The sequence below is a fragment of the Quercus robur genome, chromosome 2 (genome assembly GCF_932294415.1).
Source record: "Quercus robur chromosome 2, dhQueRobu3.1, whole genome shotgun sequence".
Classification (NCBI taxonomy): Eukaryota; Viridiplantae; Streptophyta; class Magnoliopsida; order Fagales; family Fagaceae; genus Quercus; species Quercus robur.
This window is the reverse complement of record NC_065535.1, coordinates 71086026-71109290: the sequence shown is the minus strand read 5'-3', so window position 1 is coordinate 71109290 and position 23265 is coordinate 71086026. Positions and strand designations below refer to the sequence as shown.

The 23265-nt window shown below is 36.3% G+C and overlaps 2 protein-coding genes across 6 annotated transcripts in view; one reads left to right on the top strand and one right to left on the bottom strand.

Moving 5' to 3' along the window:
* The window catches only part of LOC126714834 (isocitrate dehydrogenase [NADP], chloroplastic/mitochondrial), a 148229-nt gene that overhangs the window by 84239 nt on the left and 40725 nt on the right, over nt 1-23265 (bottom strand). The window lies entirely within an intron of this gene.
* The window catches only part of LOC126714833 (uncharacterized), a 123636-nt gene that overhangs the window by 63544 nt on the left and 36827 nt on the right, over nt 1-23265 (top strand). The window contains exons 1-2 of one of the 4 annotated variants that reach the window (XM_050415212.1): nt 16947-17215; nt 20595-21241. The exons of the other annotated variants lie outside the window; for them this stretch is intronic. Coding sequence (XP_050271169.1) covers nt 20656-21241 — 586 coding nt within the window. The 5' untranslated portion in view covers nt 16947-17215; nt 20595-20655. Of the gene's footprint in view, nt 1-16946; nt 17216-20594; nt 21242-23265 lie in introns of those variants that run through there. 4 annotated transcript variants of the gene reach the window in all.

Below are 23265 nucleotides of genomic sequence, written 5' to 3'. Positions count from 1 at the left end.
TTTATATCTAACAATCTAAAAATCATTTTTTTAATAAAATATAAAATTTACAAAAAATAAAATAAAATTACTCGCGTTCATTTAAATATTTTTTTTAAAAAGTGTACTGTGAAACGTGCATCCCTTGGTCAAACAAAAATGGCCTTTAACACGAAATTGACTCCAATCAATTTTAGATTGGACCATAATCCTATTAGTGATATGTTATAAATACCATCAATAATAATAAAATTAGGATATAGAAACACATTATTATTTTAACAATTATTCATAAACTAACTAGTACAGTAACTAAGCAAGTTTGTTGATTCATTTCTCTTATCTCCCTCGCAATATTCCCCAATTTCATATATGCTCTCATTTTTTCTTAATTTAATAAAAGGCTTATTTCCAACAAAAGAATCAAGCAAGATGAATTCAGGTTTGAACCATTCATGTTTAGGTTAAAAATGGGTTATGCTGAAAAGATGGGGAATTCTTTGACCCTTACCTAGATCTTGATAGGTTGGGTATGACCTTTTTTTTTTAAAAAAAAGTAAGAAAATCATGACCATAAGAAGGTGGCTCTGATACCATGTTAAATATGCTAGTATGGATTATGTTTTCTTGTAATTACAAATAAGAGAATGGGGAAATGAATTCACTGGGAAAAAAAAAAAAAAAAAAAGTAAATTGATTGAGAGTGCATTTGGATTGAAATGAAAAATTAAAGTTATTTCACTATTCAGCTTATTTTTGCTACTATTCATGGGCCTCATTGCATTTTTTTGCATTATTCATAGGCCCCATTATACTATTTCAACTAATTTTTATCTTTATCTACAATACTTTCAACAATAATTTTTCAGTTTTAGCAAAATAAGCGGTATCCAAACACATTCTGAATATAATAGACAGTTGTTTCTATAAATAATGTTTACTATAGTGTCTTTTCCTTTTTATCAAGATTGATAGTATAGAAGTAGGGTTGTCCAACATATATTTTGGTCGGATATATATATATATATATATATATATATCTGTTAGGAGTCTTAGTTAGGATGATTGCTAAATGTAATTGCTATTTTAATTGGTTAAGTGCTTGGCTGCCTGCTAAGGTACCTAATTAGCTAAAATGGCAAATGGTGAGTATGTAGGAACTACAATAAGGCTAGAGGGATGCTTGTACCCGAATCAGGTGTGAAGGTTAGTGAAGTTAGTTGTGACAGCTAGGACAGCTGGAGTAGGAGTTAGTTACACAGCTGTAAGCACAGCCATGTGCAGTCACTTACCACAGAGAATTGGGGTATAAGGATGAGAGGATGTAACCATAAGAGGTATCAATACAGAACAGCTCAATATTCTTCTGTTATTCTATTTCTCCTTCTGTTACTCTATTCTTCTTCTCCATTCTTTCATTCATCCCAGGAGGCTTAGCTAACCTCGAAAGATAGCTATTATCACCTCATCAACTCAGCACTTAACAATTGGTATCAGAGCAGAGATTCTGTGACTAATGGCTGAGACACGATCAACAGCTGCCATGGCAGCCACTAATGAAGCTATTTCTTCTCTTCGAGCTACTTCTGATCATCATGGCAAAAGCATCCAGGAAATGCAAAAGATTCAGGAGATTCATACCAGAACAATGAATGAGATGAACCAACATCTTATTTCAATTCTTCAAAAGTTAAACACGGATGACAATAGATCACAGGAACCTTCATCTACAATTCCTAATTCTTCAACAATGACCCTTGGTAAACCTGTTAGGCTTGATTTTCCTCGCTTCTCAGGTGATGATCCTGCTAGCTGGGTTTATAAAGCTAATCAGTATTTTGCCTATTACCAAACTCCAGCTATGGAGAAACTTTTGGTGGCTTCATTTCACATGGACCAAGAAGCTCTGGTGTGGTACCAGGATGCAGAGGATGCTGGAATTTTCTGTAATTGGGAGGGTATGGTACAAGCCTTGTATGTCAGATTTGGATCAACACCATATGATGATCCAATGGAGGCCCTTACCAGGTTGAAACAGACTTCATCAGTAGCTGTTTACAAAGCTGAATTTGAGGCCTTATCAAATCGAATCAAAGGCTTATCATCAACACACAAGATGAGTTGCTTCTTAAGTGGTTTGAGAGATGAAATCCGTTTGCCTGTGAGAATGTTAAATCCACCATCATTGAATGCAGCCTTTGGTTTGGCTAAGATTCAAGAGGAGTATTGGAGCAGTTGCAAAAAGAGTTCTAGAATCCAACAAGAATCGGGTAAGCCATCTATTTTGGGTCCTCCTAGAGTCAACACATTTTTAGAGGCCAAGTCTAGAATTCCAATTAAAAGAATCTCTCCTGCTCAAATGGAAGATAGGAAAAAGAAAGGATTATGTTATAACTGTGATGATAAATGGAGTCCTGGTCATAAATGTAAAAGTGCCAAGATATTTCTGCTTGAGGGAATTGATTTGGGACTTGATCCACAGTCGGGTGTCAAGATTACTGAGTTGGAAGAAGACCTGGAAAGTTCAAGGGCTGAGAAAGAAGACACCAATACCAATCCTGAGGAGGTAGAGATAACCTTATATGCTTTAATTGGCAACCCCACGCCTGGTACTATGAGGATTAGGGGTAAAATCAATGGAGTAAGTATGGTAGTGTTGCTTGACACAGGCAGCACCCACAACTTCATTGATGCAGCCTTAGTCCCTGGACTGAAATTAGCAGTGGACCAATCACAGACACTGGAGGTCAAGGTAGCCAATGGTGCCTTGATCAGGACTAAGGGATTTTGTGATCAAGTACCAGTCTGCTTGCAGGGAAGGGAGTTTTCTATTCAATTCCATGTGTTACCACTTAGAGGCTGTGATGTGGTGCTAGGAACACAATGGCTAACTACATTGGGGGATATTCAATGGAATTTCCAATTCTTAACTATGGAATTCTGTCATCAGGGGCACAACATCAAGCTGCAAGGATTGAAGCAAACTGATTCACATCTCATTAATGGTGATCAATTTCTTAAAACCCCAATCAAAAAGGGTCTGTTGGTTCATATTTCAAACACTTCATCACTGGAGAAACAGGCTGCATTACCTGTGGCAGTAACTGATCTACTGCAAGATTTTTCTCATGTTTTTGATACTCCAGTAGGTCTGCCTCCTCTCAGGGGTCATGAACACCATATTACCCTTAAAGATGGAGTTCAACCAGTCTGCCAGAGGCCATACAGGTATCCTTTTTATCAAAAGAATGAGATAGAAAAAATAGTTAAGGAATTGTTGAATGCTGGTTCTATAAGGAATAGTTGCAGCCCCTTTTCATCTCCTGTTTTGTTGGTGAGGAAAGCAGATGGTTCTTGGCGTATGTGCATTGATTATAGACAGCTTAACTTGAATACCATTAAGGATAAGTTTCCAATACCTGTTATTGATGAATTGCTTGATGAGCTGAATGGTGCTTGCATTTTTTCTAAACTTGACTTAAGGTCGGGCTATCATCAGATTAGGATGAGTGAGGAAGACATTCCTAAGACAGCCTTTAGGACTCATGAAGGGCATTATGAATTTCTGGTTATGCCCTTTGGACTCACTAATGCTCCTTCAACATTCCAGTCCCTAATGAATCAAGTGTTTCGACCCTACCTTAGAAGGTTTGTTCTTGTGTTTTTTGATGACATTCTGGTGTACAGCAAGTCCCTGGTTGAACATATTTCCCATCTCAAAACTGTATTGGAGGTGTTAACCAAGGAGAAGTTATTTGCAAAGAAATCCAAGTGTGTCTTTGCTTGTGAAGAGGTGGAGTACTTGGGCCACTTGATTTCTGGTGAGGGAGTAAGGACAGATCCTAGGAAAACAATGGCAATGCAACAATGGCCTACTCCAAAGGATGTTAAGGCCTTGAGGGGGTTCCTAGGTCTCACAGGGTATTACAGGAAGTTTGTGAGAGGGTATGGGCAGATTGCAGCACCACTGACAGCCCTTTTGAAAAAAGATTCGTTTGCTTGGACTGAAGAAGCTGAGATGGCCTTCCAAAATCTCAAGTCTGCTATGTCCAATCCACCTGTCTTAGCTCTTCCAAACTTTGATAAACTATTTGTGGTGGAGTGTGATGCTTCAGGTGTTGGATTGGGAGCTGTGTTAATGCAGGAAGGGAGAGCTATAGCATTTCACAACCAGGCTCTTAAAGGCAGGAGTTTAGCCTTATCAACTTATGAAAAGGAACTGCTAGCCTTGGTCACTGCTGTGCAAAGGCGGAGGCCATACCTGGTTGGAAACTCCTTTCTGGTAAGGACAGACCAGCAGAGCCTCAAGTATATTCTGGAACAAAAAATTGGTACACCAGCCCAACAAAAGTGGATCACCAAGCTGCTAGGGTATGCCTTTATTGTGGAATATAAGAAGGGAAAAGAAAATGTAGTAGCTGATGCTTTGTCCAGACAGGTCCCTAGTGATGAAATCTCATCTCAAAATGGGGTTTTGTGTATGATTTCTTTCCCTACTCCTGACTGGTTAGCTCAACTTAAGTCCAGTTATGCTACTGATGCCCATGTTAAGAGTATTTTGGAAGCTTTTCAATCAGGTAAGGAGGGTCCTAAGGGATTTAGTATGCACAATGGGCTGCTGTTGTACAAGGGCAGGATGTATGTGGGGTCATGTGAAGCCTTAAAAACAGCTATTTTGCAGCAAGTACATGATGGGCCATGGGGGGGACATTCTGGGGTCCTTAAAACCTTGCACAGGGTTCAAAGGGACTTCTATTGGCCCGGATTGAAGTCAGATGTGAGGAAATATGTTAGGGAGTGTGACACTTGCCAAAGACTCAAGCATGAAACATGTCATCCAGCAGGTCTACTACAGCCCTTGCCTATTCCAGAGAGACCTTGGGTGGCTGTGAGCATGGATTTTGTTGAAGGCTTGCCAAAATCTCAGATGAAGGAAGTAGTGATGGTAGTGGTAGACAGGTTCACAAAGTTTGTTCACTTCATAGCCTTGTCACATCCCTACACTGCTTCTAAAGTGGCAAATTTGTATCTGCAACATGTGTTTAAACTGCATGGGATGCCTACTTCAATTGTGAGTGACAGGGACCCTGTTTTCACTTCTCACTTTTGGCAAGAACTGATGAAACTTCAGGGCATTCAATTGGCAATGTCCTCAGCATATCATCCCCAGACAGATGGCCAAACAGAGGTTGTGAACAAGAGTCTTGAACACTATCTGAGAGCTTTTGCAGCTGACAGACCAGCCACTTGGGTGGAGTGGTTGCCACTTGCTGAGTATTGGTTTAATACCAACTTCCACACCTCACTCAAGCTCACTCCCTTTGAAGCAGTGTATGGCTACCCTCCTCCACGATTGATGGACTACATTGCTGGTACAACAAAAATTGAAGGAGTGGATGCTCATTTAAGGACTAGACAGCAACTGACTTCCTTACTAAGGCAGAATTTAGTAGCAGCACTAAACAGAATGAAGCTATATTCTGACAAGCAGAGGACTGAGAGAAGCTTCTCTGTGGGGGATTGGGTGTTCCTGAGGCTCCAACCTTACAAACAGAAGTCCCTTAAGCACCATCAGTTGAAGAAATTAGCTCCTAAGTTCTATGGACCATTCCAGATTTTGCAGAAGGTTGGGGAGGTGTCATATAAATTGGATTTACCTCCAAATTCTAAAATTCATCCCACCTTCCATGTATCTTGCTTGAAAGCTAAGTTGGGTCAACATGTGGTCTCAATTCCCACTCTACCACCTACTGATATGGAAGGGGCAGTCATCACAGAGCCTGTAGCTGTGCTGCAGGAAAAGTCACACCAGCTTCGAAATAGGACCATCACTCAAGTCCTAGTTCAGTGGCAAGGAGAAGGGGTTGATGATGCTACTTGGGAGAGCTTATATGTGATGCAGCAGAGGTTCCCTCACCTTGTGGGCAAGGTCTTTTAAAGAGGGAGGTATTGTTAGGAGTCTTAGTTAGGATGATTGCTAAATGTAATTGCTATTTTAATTGGTTAAGTGCTTGGCTGCCTGCTAAGGTACCTAATTAGCTAAAATGGCAAATGGTGAGTATGTAGGAACTACAATAAGGCTAGAGGGATGCTTGTACCCGAATCAGGTGTGAAGGTTAGTGAAGTTAGTTGTGACAGCTAGGACAGCTGGAGTAGGAGTTAGTTACACAGCTGTAAGCACAGCCATGTGCAGTCACTTACCACAGAGAATTGGGGTATAAGGATGAGAGGATGTAACCATAAGAGGTATCAATACAGAACAGCTCAATATTCTTCTGTTATTCTATTTCTCCTTCTGTTACTCTATTCTTCTTCTCCATTCTTTCATTCATCCCAGGAGGCTTAGCTAACCTCGAAATATAGCTATTATCACCTCATCAACTCAGCACTTAACAATATCCGACCAAAATCGATAAACCCACTTGATCCAACACCATCTAAACTAGAATTCATCCGATTGGTTTGATCGATGGTGGGTGCAAATCTTCCAATCCGAACAAGATCGCGTTGAGTGGCGATTCTCCCCTAAGAGCATCTCCAGAAGTCTCTCTAGATTTTTGTAGAGTTTGGAGAACGAACAGTGACTATTTCTGTTTACCTACTCACTTTTTCAAATACATTTTCCAATAGACTCTCTATCTTTTTCTTTAAAATATTATTTCTTCATTATTTCTTTATTCTTTTTTTAATATTTCTTCATTCATTCATAATGTCTATATTTTTCAAATTCCAAACAACATTAACAATTATATTTTTTTTTAAAGAGAAGTGTTGCTTCTACAACATTTTTTCGCAATACTTTCACAACAAAATCTTATATGGTAAGTTGTTACTAGTTCTAATTTGAACCCATCACTTAAATTATTTTTTACTCACCAATATTAACTAATAACAATTGTCACTAAAAAATTGTTGTGAAAAAAGATGTGCTACGTTCACAATATTTTCACAACAAATCATAGGTGGTTAGTCGTTATTGGTTCAAATTTGAACCCAATACTAAGATTACTTTTTTACCTCAACAATAATAACTAGTAACAACCTACCACTTAAGATTTGTTGTAAAAATATTCTGGACATATCATTTCTCTTGTGAAAATATGGAGGTAACATTTTTCAATTTTGATTTCTTATTCTTTATATTATTTTTCCTTTCTTTCTTTATTTTATTTTATTTTTTTTTTCATCCATACGTTTTTTTTTTCTCTTATTTTTCTCCTCCACACGCGTACACCTACCCCTATATCTATCTTCACTTTTCTTTTTCTTTTTTTATTTTTTGTTTTTCTAGTTCTTGATCTCCAAAACATATCTTCAATTCTCCCTCTTTCTCTTTCTCTTACACACACACACACAAATTTCTCTCCCTCTATTTCACACAAACAAATTCTCTCTCTCATACACACATAGATCACCGACAGAGAACAAAGATTAGAGAGAGTTGGCCTTTTAAATCCACATTCATGCACGCCGCTTGGTTCGCTCCATCACCACTCGTCCTCCTCCCCACTTCTAAGAACATGCAGCTTAATCACCATATTGGTCAGATTGGTGTTCTACAATTTTTTTTTTTTTTTTTTTTTTTTTTTTTTTTTTTGTTCTGGTTTGATTAGTTTTATTTTATATGAAAGATTGTATTTTCTCTTTGTTTTGATTGTGTCTCCCTCTTGAGTTTAGAGATGATTGAGAGAGAGAAAGAATTTGGGATGAGTTCATAGCAATTGTGAATATTAAGTAAAAACTGAATATTTTTATTGATTGGTTGAATTTTTTATTCTCATAAATTGTTTTGCTAATGAACAGTAGGTTATCAGACCAAGAGAGCCACTGTTCATTAGCAAACAATTTTTTAGAGTAAACCCACAAAATGGTGCTCCAATAGTCTCTTTAAATTATTGTTCATTAGCAAAAAATTGTTTGCTAATGAACAGTCACTCTCTTGGTCTGATGACCTACTGTTCATGTGCAAAACAATTAACTGTAATAAAAAATTCAAACCACCAAATAAAATATTCAATTTTACTCAAGTTCACAACAGCTAAGTGCAAACATCTCAACCATTCTAGAATTTTCTCTCTCTCAAACATCTCTATCTAAACTCAATCACAATCAAAATACAAACTCAAATCAAAATTTTAAAACTAATCAAATTAGAACCAAAAAAAAAAAAAAAAAAACAACAACAACAACAACAAAGCAAATTTGACTCATCTGAGCCGTAGTAGTGAGGAGGATGAGCAATGATGGAGAGATAAGGGAAAAATAAAATAAAGAATAAGTAATTAAAATTGAAAGGAGAATAAAGAAATATTAAAGAAAGAATAAAGAAATAATATTTAAATGGAATAGAGAAATCATAGAGATAGTAAGTTAGAAAGTGTATTTAAAAAAGTAAGTAAATAAAAAATAAAATGTACTATTTATTCTCTAAATAGTATCTATACTACTATTTAAGAGGCTTCCCCTGTTTAGACTGGATTTTAAAAAATAAAAAATAAAAATATCCTTACACTCCTACGTTCAAGTAGACAAAACTGTGGGAGTTAACTCAATTGGTAAAATCTCTGATAGTTGTATAAGAGATCTGTGGTTTAATCCCCGCCTACACCAAAAACTGATTGGTGTCTTTGTCTGATGATAAAAAGCTATCATTAGAAGCGGACGCTATAGGTTGAAAATCTCTAAAAAAAAAAAGTAGAGACAAAACTAAATGATAGTCTAGTAAAAATACATGTCTAACTTGCACTAAAACATTAAAAATAGGAACACTCTCCCACTAACCCACTTCTTCAAATCAACTATACATTTATTGTCTTTTTTTTTTTAATAGAAAAATAGATTATGAACTATCATATCAATTAAATAGGTTTAACTAAAAAAAAATTCCCCATCTGTCCACTTCTTTTTTGCTTATTCTTAAAAAACACACTCCCATCTTTTGTGCAAATTAAAAAAAAAAAACAAAAAACAAAAAAACAAAAAAAAACAAAAAACAAAAAACAAAAAACAAAAAACAAAAACAAAAACAAAAACCAGCGGGATAAACACACATACAAATCCCAAAAATCTAAAACCTCCCACTAACCCACATTCAGTTCATCCGTTTCCTATGCACACACTACACACCAAAACTGCCTCCTCACTCTTCTTCTTCCATACAACAACTACAAAACAACCCCAAAACCCGATCACTGCAACGTGACTGCAGTAGCCATGGCAGATAGGTAGAGTAGCATTTAAATGAATATTGCTAACAATACATTTTTGGTTTTTTTTTTTTTTTCCCTTAATTTGTTTTTGAAAATGAAAATTGAAGTGTTTACAATTTGTCAAAGTAAGTTCCCAAAAATGTTGACACTGACAATGACATATGATAAAATTTTCGTATAAGTTTAGCATCTTATTTGTTCTTCACCCTATAGTTTTTTTTTTTGAAAGTTTCTTCACCCTATAGTTAAATAAGCCTTGCACTTTTTCTTTAATTGAAAAATTACAATATATGCCCATGCTTTGGCATATTGGTCTATCTAAACATTGATGACAGCTTTTATTTTAGGAACATACGCAGTGGTGCCACTTTCCTTAGGGAATTCTGCAGCCGTTATTATTATACGCAGTAAGTAACTCTCACTCCCAGATCTTATAATAATTAATATTTAACACTTCAAATACATAAATCTATATGTTTATTTGATTGGTATTTCTTATTTAATTGGGACCCCCTGCTTCATAGGATGATGCAATACACATGAAAATGAAAACTAGTTGTTGTTCATATACAATTTGATTTAGAATGGATTTTCAATGATGTAGTAAATCTATATGAACAAGCCCAAGGGAGAGGCATTCCGCATTTGTGAGCGTGACAATTTTCATTAGATACCAATTGAGTAAATAAACACTCTCTCTTTTGTTCATTGTTCAATTAAAGAAAAATTGTTTCTTTGGATGCTAAGGAACCGTAAACTTTTTTTTCTACATGTTGATGCTTTAGAAATTTCATGGTTGAAGACTTACTTTTCACGAATCTTTATTTATTTATTTATTTTTTAGCATTCTTTGAACTTATTATTTTACATTTTACTTTTCCATGAAATCTAATTGACATTTTTTGATAATGCCATGATTTCTATGAATTCTCTAATTTTTTTTTTTTTCTTTCTATCTGTCTTAGGAGCTAGGAGGTCTGCCCTTAATGATGATAGCAGGAAAAACTATTTGCCCAAAATTCATAAGTTAGTTTGATTTGCACCAAGGCATTGGTATTTGTTTCTATCACCATTTTAGGAAGAATATGAGATTAGGAAGGGGATTAGGGGATAAAAGAAGGGCAAGGGAAGTTAGAAAATTGTGTAAATATGAAATATGTGGTCACAGGCTAACTACTTTCGATGAAATCTATTACCCTTTCTCTCTTTTTCTTTCATATGCCCCATCCTCTTAATGTAAGTTCATATAATGTATCAAATGCATAACGTCATAACCATATGAATGGATTTAGAAATGCTTTATGGTGGCTTCATCTTTGTCTTCTCAAAAAAAAAAAAAAAAAAAGTTCTGTTTTGTTTTTGTTTATTTTTCGTGTGAGGACTATGATGTGAAATTTCATAAATTTTTCCTATTTAGGAAAAATAATGTGAAAAAAAAAACTAAAAATAAATCACAATTACAATGGGAAGAATGGAAGATATATATTGCATAGAATATATTTTCCCTTTTTTATAATCAAAATGGGGAGTGTATTTGGATTTTTTTTTAATTTTTTATTATTATTGGTAATGGACATTGGAACAACAATTTTTTGTAATGGATATTCCCACAACTATTTTAAGTATTGTGTCTCATGATTTTAAACCATGGCAAATTTTTCATCCACATTCTCACTTTTTTTTTTTTTACTCTATTATTTAACCACTAGACCATAGACTTTTTTTTTTTTTTTAAGATTTATAATTTTCAATTATCACTAGCCTCTGAGCATGCGCTCATGCGCATACTAGAATCTCTTCTATTTTTGGATAAATTTTAATAATTTGCGTCTGTAAGGACTCAATTTGTAACGATCTCAAACTAGTATTGGGTTCGTACGTTAAAGGCCCAAACAATAAAATTTGTAGAGAGTGGGCTGAAAGGGTAGGCCTTGATCACCGAACAGTGGTTAGTCATGGTGCTCATGGTGGACTCACAGAGGTGAGTCATGATTGCCCAAGAAGTCTTTCTCCTCGGCACGGCCTGGGAGGCTCTGGTTCTTGGCCTTTTTTCCCAGCCTCTTCTTTTTGGATTGCTTACTTCTCTTTTTATACTAGCCTTTACCCTCCCTCTAACGTCCACGTGTAGGTTCAGCTTTCTAGGGCTGATACTTGTCCTATCAGCCCATACCCAAAGTGGTTGGGGGTGGTTGTAAAAACTGAAAAGCATTGCTCTGTCAGACGCAGAGTATTTAATTGCAGTAATGGCAGCCTTTCCTTTGTCCTTTGTTGCCATATAGTTCAGGGGTCCTTTCTCCATCAATGCGGAGGTGTTCAGCTTTTCCTTAAACTGTTCTTACACCATATTTGCCCTTTCTTTCAGGAGCGCTTTGGGATGCCGAGGACAGAATCGTCCTTAGTTATATCTCTAGGCCATTTGGACTTTCACTGTATGTCCTCAGCAATGTCCCTCCTCGGCTCGGGCCTTGGGCCCTAACGTAAAGTGGACCGGGGTCACAAGTTCTCTGGCCTCACAATAGCCCCTCAAAATCCTGCTGTCCGGCCTTTCGGACGGAGAGGAGGGTTTTGGTGGAGTCGGGCTTATGTCATGGCTTGCCAAGCCTCGTCCTTCATCAATGCCGATGCCTCTTCATTTACTTGGGATATGCTCCTGGTTATGAGACATTCCCTTAGCTTTACTCACGCCGCGTTCTTGTCGTTTCGGCGCACGAGGCGGATCTTTAATAAGTTCCCTTTACGAGGCGACGCAAATCCAACGGTTGAAGATGGCGTTGGGAGTTGGGTGGGACTTATCTCGTTTGTAGCTTTTCTTAGAGATTTGTACAGAGTAAATGCCACCAGGCTTGATCCCCATATAAGAAGTGCAGTGGGAGGTCATTTTCTTTATTCGCAGACCCTTTAAGCCTTCCAAATCCCTAACTTTCCATTTGTGCCCATAGCCCCTGTTACTAGTGTGACTGAGCCTTAGGGAGTGATATGGTCAAGTCTGAGATGAGGGCAAAGAGACCACACCCTCTCCAGAAGCATTGGGTTTCCCCGAGACTCAAGATGGCCCGGTCAGGGCAAGGGAAACAGAGACTTAAGACATTTCTCCCCCTTGATAAGGCGGGGAAAAAGCCTCTTCTTCCTTCAGCTAATATCCGAAGCAGGTGTTGGTCGCATCAGATTTTTGGTGCGACAGCACTAGGGTTTCTCATCGTCGGTACCATCCGCTCTCTCTCGAGCGCTGCTAATATGGCACTTGCCTGATGGGAGTCAGAGCTGGTACGGGGACTAGGCATCCCCGCTTCCTCCTCTCTTCCTTTGCTGGTGCCCCATTTTGCCTCCGCTTCTTCTTCTCTTCCATCACTGGGGACATCCTGGTGCTTCTGCTTCTTCTTCTGCTTCCATCAATGGGGCCATCCTGACATGCATAGTCGCTAATAGAGCAGAATTTTGAAAGATTTATCGTTTCCTTGTATCTTTTTCCTTTTCGCTTTTCTTTTTGCTTCTGTAGTTAGCTTCTGGTATAGGCTTGCTTAAGCCCCTCATTGTACGCTGTAATATTTCTTTATCTTAATAAAAGATGACTTTATTTTATTCTACGTATTCTTTCTTTTCTGCAATAGTTATTTTATGAATGAATGTGCCGGTTTTTTTTTTAACGATACTTAGGGCCGAAACCCTTATTAACAAAAAGCTATTATTTTAAAACTTATTGAGACTAACAGGCACAATAATGCCGACTTGAAGAAGGTTATACATATAAGACTAACCGAAATAACAGCTGAATGCTCTGTATTGCGTATGAGGTGATCATCCGAGGATGGGTAACCCAAAAATGAACTATCCGAGAGGGTCGCCGAATACTAGGGTACTTTGCCACGTTCCTGACAACATTCATAGCCTTAACCATTTTTGGCATCCAGTCCGAGGACCGAGGTATGACGATACCGGGCCTAAACATTCGTTTGCATTAGTTTCCTTAGAGTTGGGGATCCGAGGACAGGGCGGGATTTCCATTTTGTCTAGGACTTAATCAATTTTCTAATGACTAATCTCCTCATAGGTCTGAGCCCGAGGACCATGCAATACCTTGGTTCTGTCCAAAACTTAGATTTTCTTTAAATAGTTGGTTTCCTCATAGGTTTGAGTCCGAGGACCATGCAATACCTTGATTCTGTCCAAAACTCAGATTTTCTTTAAGTATTTGGTTTCCCCATAGGCTTGAGTCCGAGGACCATGCAATACCTTGGTTCTGTCCAAAACTTAAATTTTCTTTAAGTAGTTGGTTTCCCCATAGGCTTGAGTCCGAGGACCATGCAATACCTTGATTCTGTCCAAAACTCAGATTTTCTTTAAGTAGTTGGTTTCCCCATAGGTTTGAGTCCGAGGACCATGCAATACTTTGGTTCTGTCCAAAACTTATAGTTTTTCTTTAAGTAGTTGGTTTCCCCATAGGCTTGAGTCTGAGGACCATGCAATACATTAGTTCTGTCCAAAACTCAAATTTTCTTTAAGTAGTTGGTTTCCACATAGGTTTGAGTCTGAGGACCATGCAATACCTTGATTCTGTCCAAAACTCAGATTTTCTTTAAGTAGTTGGTTTCCCCATAGGTTTGAGTCCGAGGACCATGCAATACCTTGGTTCTGTCCAAAACTTATAGTTTTTCTTTAAGTAGTTGGTTTCCCCATAGGCTTGAGTCTGAGGACCATGCAATACATTAGTTCTGTCCAAAACTCAAATTTTCTTTAAGTAGTTGGTTTCCACATAGGTTTGAGTCTGAGGACCATGCAATACCTTGGTTTTGTCCAAAACTTAGATTTTTCTTTAAGTAGTTGGTTTCCCTATAGGTTTAAGTTTGAGAACCATGCAATACCTTGGTTCTATCCAAAACTTAGATTTTTCTTTAAGTAGTTGGTTTCCCCATAGGTTTGAGTCCGAGAACCATGCAATACCTTGGTTCTGTCCAAAACTTAGATTTTTCTTTAAGTATCGAGGACTAGCCCCTCGGCCAAGGTGTGGGGCGTTGGCTTGATGTTGGAAGCCCCTAGAACTACCCAGCCACTGGTACTTCGAAGCGTAGCCCCTAGTGGAACTTTATATTAGGATAACAATAGCGTGCTGCTAGAGATGACGGAGGGGCTTTCTCAGTCCCTTGTTTGATAGGAGCTCGATCCTACCATCGCTTGTGCCAACGCATAAGCCTTTCTCACAGACGGCACCAATTGTAAGGACTCAATTTGTAACGATCCCAAACTAGTATTGGGTTCGTACGTTAAAGGCCCAAACAATAAAATTTGTAGAGAGTGGGCTGAAAGGTTAGGCCTTGATCACCGGACAGTGGTTAGTCATGATGCTTATGATGGACTCACAGAGGTGAGCCATGTTTGCCCAAGAAGTCTTTCTCCTCAACACGGCCTGGGAGGCTCTGGTTCTTGGCCTTTTTTCCCAGCCTCTTCTTTTTGGATTGCTTACTTCTCTTTTTATACTAGCCTTTACCCTCCCTCTAACGTCCACGTGTAGGTTCAGCTTTCTAGTATCAGCCTATACCCAAAATGGTTGGGGGTGGTTGTAAAAGCTGAAAAACATTGCTCTATCAGACGCAGAGTATTTAATTGCAGTAATGGCAGCATTTCCTTTATCCTTTGTTGTCATATAGTTCAGGGGTCCTTTCTCCATCAATGCGGAGGTGTTCAGCTTTTCCTTAAACTATTCCTATACCATATTTGCCCTTTCTTTCAAGAGCGCTTTGGGATGCCGAGGACAGAATCGTCCTCGGCTATATCTCTAGGCCATTTGGACTTTCATTGTATGTCCTCGACAATGTCCCTCCTCGGCTCGGGCCTTGGGCCCTAACGTAAAGTGGGCCGAGGTCACAAGTTCTCTAGCCCCACAGCGTCTAGTATAATTTGGAATTACTACATTTTTCAATTACTAAAAAACCTATAAGTGTGATGAATATTATACATTTATAGATGAAATAATTTTTTCATTACACTCTTAATTTTTTTTTGTAATTTAAAAACATAATATCCCAAATTATAATTAACACAAATTATTACCTTTACAACAAAATTTAAAGCGCCTAAGGGGGTGTTTGGTAGAGTAGTTTGAGAATTGTTATTTTGAGTTTTTTGAAATACGTGTGGATGAAAAAGTGTGTAAAAATATGTGTAATATTACTTAAAATGTGAAAATGTAAATTTGAACTCTCTCACCAAACAGACCCTAAAACCTCCCAAATATTCAGACTTCAACTGACCCGCTATATACAAGCTTCGTCCCTTCATCTTTGGCAATTCACAACTTTTCACAATGATAAAACCCATAAATACGACAAAAATTTATCCAAATCTAGGTGGAGTTTGGATACATGTCTGGTGTCTGGCATTTTAAGTTTTGCGTTTTTCCTTTTTTTTTTTTTTTTTGGCACGCATTTAAGGAGGCAAACGGCTACTGTTCATGCACTATTTATGAACAGTAGTTGCACTATTTGACTTTTCAACCACTTTTCAACACATAAGTAAGTTTCGAGCACTGTTCATGAAACTCATAAACTTCACTTTTTAACAATTTTTTTATTAAAATAAATCCCACAATACTATTTACATATTTAAATATTATTTTACTATAATATTTTCAATTTTCAACTACAACAAAATAAATCCTATCTAAACGGATCCTAGTAAGATTTTTATTGATCTACAGACATCTCCATAGATCTGGGTAGATAAGGTGAGATCTACCTTTGATTTGATGGGCAATCCGTCCTGTGGACATAATAGAGACTACAGGGGAATTGACGAAGTCAAGAGCTGCTGTGGACCTGTGGTACACAAATATCAACAAAACTAAAAATTAAATATAACAAAGGCTTTTGTTTTAATTAAAATTGATTTTCTTATTAATAAATTATTGTTGCTTTCGGGGAGTACAAAAAAACACTTGGTAAAGCAGCAGTTTAAGTGTCGGTGGACCATAAAAAATCGCACATTTTTCAACATGACCGAAATACCCTTTTAAAGTTCTTCCTCTTTCTTTCCTTTACCAACATGTTCAGCTCTGTTTTGTACTCTCTTTTTATCCCAGATCTACAAAACATCCACTCAAATGACCCAAATTTCAAACCCAAGCCAAATTGTCAAACCTTTTTCACATTCCAAATTGAACCCAGTCACCAAAACAACCTAGATACAACCAAAAACAGAGGAAGGAAAAGTAGAAATAAAGGCAGAGAGAGAAAGGGGTGGCCAACGGTTACTAGTGGTGGTGGTGGCGCAGGTGAGCGCCACTACCAGAAACGGTGGTGGATCCCAAGGGTTCGGCCATGGCTGAGACGTGAGAGAGAATCCGAGATAGCAGAGAGAGGGAGTGAGACGGATCTGGTTATGGAGGGTTAAAAATCTGGTGGTTGCGGTGGTGGTGGTGTTTTCGTTTCTTGGATTGAAGCATGAGAAAGACAGAGAGAAGGAGTGAGACAAGAAGAAGAAAGAGAAGAGAGCAGCTTCAGACGTAATAGAGACTGGAGAGAGAAAATTGAGAAGAGTTAAAATATGAAGAAGGGTATTTTCGTCTTATAAGTAGCAAATTTAAATCTTCAAAAACGTTTTTCTTTCCTCAGTAAAAATAGCTCCACGTGTAGGTAGTGTGGTGCACAAAGGGGTGGGCGCCGGGTGCTGTGCAGCACCCGTTAACAGTACTTATCAATAAAAATCGGATTTCTGAGGTCCGTGGGTAGTGTGGTACACAAAGGGGTGGGCGCCATTTACTAAGCTATTCGGATAGATTTTAACAAATGGATGGGTAGGCTTTAAACTTAACCAAAAGGATGGATAGACTTTAACAAGTGAGAGATCTCATCAAAAAAACCAAAACAGTGAGAGAAAGAGAGATCCCGGCGCCACTGCCCACTGGTTTTTGTAGAAATTCGATCACCGGTCGTCGACTGGAGGCTACAGAAGACGACAAGGACTGTGACTGGCATCTGACGACTTGTGGAGGCAATCTTTTGAGTTATTAATTACAGTGTGGAGACTACGGCTGTGTAAGGGAAAATTTATGATTTTTTTCTTCTTCTATTTGGAGGGATCTTGTAAAAGGATTTTTTCCTTTTCTTTTTAGAAAGATTATTGGTGATAAGTTATTCTTACCAGTCTCGTCACATGCATTTCGTGCGTGCAATGATTTTTTTTGGATTAGTGGTCTTATTTTGTAGGAAAAAAAATTGTGTATTTTTATTTTATATTAATTACAGTGTGAACACTATGGCTGTGTAAGAGAAAATTTATGATTTTTTCTTTTTTCTATTTGGAGTGATCTTGTAAAAGGATTTTTTTTTTTTTTTTTTTTCTATTTTTTTAGAAAGATTATTGAAGATAAGTTATTCTTACTAGCCTCATCACATCCGCTAAGGTCTTTTTTTTTTTTTTTGGTTAATGGTCCTATTTTGTAGAAAAAAACTGTGTTTTTTTATTTTATATATATAATTTTTGTTTTGAAAATTTAATTTATAAACTAATAAATCAATTTGAAAATTAATAGGAGAATGGTTCTATTTTTTAGACAATATTTTAGTAAGAGTTGCATTTTATCAGATTGTTCTTTAGTTTTGTCTCTACACAATCATAACAATCATAAGGGTGTAAGGGTATTTTTAAACTAAAAAAATGAGAATTTTTTCTCTTTTTAGAAAGATTATTGGAGGTAAAGTTATTCTTATACTGCTATTTCTTTTTGATTCTTTGTATGAAGTGATTCTTCTTTTGGGGTTTTCTTAACAACGGCGATAATAAGATGTTGTAAATTACATTTGGGAGAACCGTTTACGGTTTTTGTAAGGTTGAATTTATTCAACCATCTAATTGGCTTTATTCCGTGCAAAATTTGCTTGTAATTCAGCATTTAGTAACCCTGTATTTAGGTGGGATTGTTGTAAGGGTAGTGAGTGAGATAGTGTGAAGATTGCTCAAGAGTGTGCAAGAAAACAGAGTGTCGCGGCTGGGACTCGCGACTGGACTCGCGGCTTCAACCCGCCAGAAGATGCACACGTGCCAAGCATGCTGGAAGATGAACAGTCATGCTAGCTGGAGCACTACAGGACAAAACAGGACAACTGGCCATACGGTTAACTCGCGACTGGAACTCGCGACTTAGTCAAGCCGCGAGGTCAAGCCGCGAGCCACCCCTGTTTTGGAAAAACCTGACGTTTCGCATTCCACTCCTCTTCAGTATAAATACCCTTTTAACCCACGATTGAAAGAGAGCTTCCAGAGAGAATTTTGAGAGAGAAACCCTAAAGAAAAACCAGATTGTTTCACCCACAATCTCTACCTTAGAGTCTCATCAAAATCCCTCACTCTCTTCCTCTCCATTGTCAAATCCTTGAGAGGCTTTATACCAAACCTGGTTCTCACCATTATCATCTCTGTGAGACAGTCGTTTGGAGTTCTGGGAAGCAGTTAGGAAGGAGCCAATATTCATTGGTTGATGCTACGGTGTAGTAGCGGAATCCGAAAAGCTAGAAAAGAAAAAGGTTCGGCGCAACCTCGTTGGAGCAAGAAGGTTGGAGGGCTTAGGTGCACTGGGTAGATTAGGCTTGGAGGGTCTATTGCTGTCCTTGTATCCCAACTGTATTTTCTAGTGGATTGATTACCGCTTGGAGGGCGGCGGAGAGGTTTTTCGCCGAGGTCTTCGGTTTCCTCTTCGATAACACATCGAGTGTTATCTCTGTGTTTGCATCTTCCTTCCTCTCTATCTCTGCCTTTATTTTATCTGCTGTGGATTTTATTCTGTTATGGCTTAGATAGTATTTAACCTATTTCACATTATAGCATATGTTAAGTTTCCGCACACTTGTTGTTTGACATATTGCTTGTGTTGGTTAAGTTAATATTTGAGGGTCTAAACGTTCAAAAGTGTTTTGGTACACGTTTTTGAACTTTCAGTTTTCATTCCTAGCGATTCGACCTTGGTTTATACGGTTCACTGACTTATTTGCATAGGCCGGTTTTAGATTCTAAAAGAATCATTTTGATGAATGGTTACTCGTTAACCGAGTTGGACAGTATGATCCAAATTTCAAAATCATGGCCCATATTATAAGTTTAACGAGTTGGACAGTACGATCCAAATTTCAAAATCATGGCCCATATTATAAGTGTGAATATGTCATGATAAATCTCCTAAGAGTATTCTCATCTAGAATGTTATATTGTACTCTTAATGCAGTAGTCACTTAATGAAGATAAGTGCTTATAGGGTGTAGGGGACAAAAGTTGGAGTTCAAGTTTTCGGGAGGGAGTTTTATACACATATACATTTAGATTACGATAAAGTGAAATTTCTATTTTGTATATATATAAAAAGAAAAAAAAATGCTATAAAATATAGTATTTAGCCTCTCAAAAAGTTTTTTTATTTATTTTAACAACTCACTTTACAATACACTCAATATCAAAAGTTATATTATTTTATCACTTCATTTAAATATTTTTTATTCATTTAAATCAATAATTACATCCGTTGTTACAATGTTTGATTAAAAAAACTTTTATTTTAACATCTTGCTACAGCGGGCTACTAGAGAACATCTAGCACCTTTGATGGAGGGTGCTTTTTTAAAATTATAGCATTTATAGCATTTGACATCTTTGCTAAGGATGCTCTTATACAAGTTAAATGATTTGACCAAGACTTAAATCCATATAATATATTATTATTTGTAATATATATTGATTTGCCAATTGCCATACTACATACTACTTTGTTGTACAAAAATGTCTTATTTGCCCCCAACATGAAAGGACAAATAACCTCTCTCTCTCTCTCTCTCTCTCTCTCTCTCTCTCTCTCTCTCTCTCTCTCTCTCTATTTATTTATTTTTTCAATTCCCACAACAGCTTCTCTTACACATAAATAGACCTACACTTCAAATTAAAATAATGGTAGAGATGAAAAATGATGTTTTATATCAATTATTTTACTCATTAGTAACCTTGGCATTGATCATACCAATTGCAATAGTTACTATTGAAAGAATTTTTTCAACAATGAATATAATTAATAATTGATTATACAATCGAATGAGAGATCAATGGATAAATGATTGTTTATTTAAATATATTGATAAAGATATATTCAAGATTATTGAATGTGAAGAAATCATGCAGTTTTCAAAGTATGAAAAATTGTTGAGGGCAGTGGAGTAAATTAAACTAGATGTGAAAAATAAATTAAAATTTACATTTTGTGTTAGATTGCATATGAGAATTACACTAGTTATGTTAGATTGCGTATGAGAATTACTCTAGCATATAGTTGGTTATTTACTTTGTTAATAATATTGATTAATATTTTTTAGATTAATTTTTTACTTTCAATTTTGTTGGCCTTGACCCAAATTCTTGGTTCTGCCATTGATACAGACTACAGTTTATAGCTATCTTTGTGAAACAAAGCCACTGGTTAGATTGAAAGAAACTAGCAATGAATGATGCTGAACTGTTCAATGCTGCAATTTCTGGGGATATTGACAGATTTAGAGGAGAAATTGGGGCTGGGGTTTTAATAAGTCTTGATCAGTGGACACCCTGCAGGGGCAATACTATTCTTCACGCGGCAGCAAAATCTGGGACGTATCGGATTGTGGAAATTGTCCTCAATTCGCTTTCACCACATTCACCTTTGTATACAACAAATTTCCAAGGCAACACAGCACTGCATATTGCAGTAAGCTTAGGACATTATTATATGTCATTGCTTCTAATAACTCGTGCAACATACCAAGGTCCTGAAGTGAAACGGTTGCTACTAAGAGCAAAAAATGTGGAGCAGGACACAGCACTGCATCTTGCTGTAAAACTCGGTCATTTTAAAATTGTGGTTTCGCTAATTATGGAAGACCCAACGTTGGCTTTAATTACAAATTATGCTGGCGAATCCCCACTCTTCCTGGCAGTGGATCGAGGATTTTTTGAAATTGCCCTTCGGATCCTAGAAATTCAAGAATGCTCCGACAAGGGAAGGAAGAACATGAATGTCTTGCATGCTGCAGTCATTCGGGTAGAAATTAGTGAGTATATATCTTCAACTATGTCTCCTAGACGTTTTCTTTTGCTATATATATATATTGGATGATATATACTTTTTTTTTTTGGCCAAAATTTAATTTATGTTCTTTTGTGTATCTACGTGAGTCCATATATAATACCATAAGTGATAAATTTTGGACTTGCAACCTCAAAAATCACTCACAAGTCAAATAAGTACATGTAAACTTTTGTAAAATAAGATATCATGAGCTACAATAACCTTATAAATATACACAAATACTATTCATATGCAAATCAATTTTTTAATATTTCTTTACTCAAATTGAGATTCGTTGAAAATGTAATTAAAAATTGATAAAAAATAATATTTTAATAAAATATAATGTAAAATAGATAATTAATTTGATGTAGGTGTTTTTGAAAAGTGATTATATAAAATAGAAAAAGTAAATTCTTATATTAAAATAGACATAAATTTTTGTACAAGCTAATGCGAATACTCTACAATGTGTTGAGCATTTATATCAGTTCATACAAAATTTTTATATATTTTAGCACAAGAACTTAGCTACTTTTTCTATTTTTCATACTCACATTTCAAAACCCACGTCAAATTATTTATTTTAATATACATTTCGTTAAAATATCAATTTTCTTGATTTTTTTATTTATTTTTCTTATTGCAAAACAACCACCATTCACTCTTTTTTTTCATTCTCGAGATATGTAAAAAAAAAAAAAAATTAAATTAAATGCAAAATATATATTGCCAATGTAAATTTACATAGTTAATGTAACAACCATATATTTTTACATTACTTTGTATAAACTGGAGTGAGTGAATTTTGGACTTTATTAGCTAAAATGTGGTATTTTTTATATTATATAAGCACTGATGTGAATGCTCCTAACTTGTGTCTTGGAGTAATATTCAACTTCCTAGTTTTGGACATAACGAATGCCTTTCAACCAGAAATGTACTTTTATGTGTTATTTTTCGAGAGAAATTACACTTTACCCTCTTAAATTATTACCTACATAATGTTTGTCCCATGAACTATGAGAATGTACACTTACCCTCTAAACTATTACTCGTATATCATTTTGCACCCCACCCTATAAATAATAGTTTAAGGAAGTAAGTATACATTCTTATAATTTATGGGGTAAATATAAAATGGGTATAGTTTAAGAGGTAAAGTATGCATTCTATAGTTTAGGAAAGTAAGTGTAAAAAAATGATATAGATTAGGAGGGTATGTATGCATTCTCATAGTTTAGTAGATAAGTGCAAAATGTGTATAGTTTAAGGGATAAAGTGTAATTTCTCTTATTTTTCATTGACTAAAAAAAAATTAATAGAAATTTGTCTATTCCATTGTAATTACTAATTACCCCCACACACCATATAAAAAAAGAAAAAACCACTGGCACACAACAAATTATGAAAGTAGGAAGCCAAATCTGTCATTAACAAAATTGATATTTTATGATGGTATGAGAAAACTTGCAATATTTTCTTCTCGGGCAAGACTTAGGTATAGTACTTAGGTGCTGTTCTTTAGATTCTTTAGATTCTTGTCTTAAAATTTTGTTATGTGGATTTTTTCTCATAAAAAGAAAATACATTTTTTAGTTAAGTAGCCACATGGCTAAATCTTAAGAAGACAACCACCTAAGGAATTGTAACTAATTTTTTTCCTTCTTTCTCCTGTATACACTATAGTGTTAGTTACTTTATGGCCTGTTTGGATGTTTATAAAAGGAGGGGGAGTAGAGTAAAGGGAGGGAGAGTTATTCAACTACCTTGTTTGGTAGTTTTTTAAGGAAGGAGGGGGAGGGGTTTGGAGGGGTTTAGAGGGGTTTCAATTACTTCTAACATCTTATTTTTAATTCCTCCAAATTGGAGAGATTTGGAGGGAGAGTAGAGTAGATAAATTATTGACCAAATGAATTCTCCCATTTACCCTTTTTAAATTAACAAAATTACAAAATGATTATATAAATAATCTTTGTTTGTTTCTTAAGAAAATTTAAGATGAAT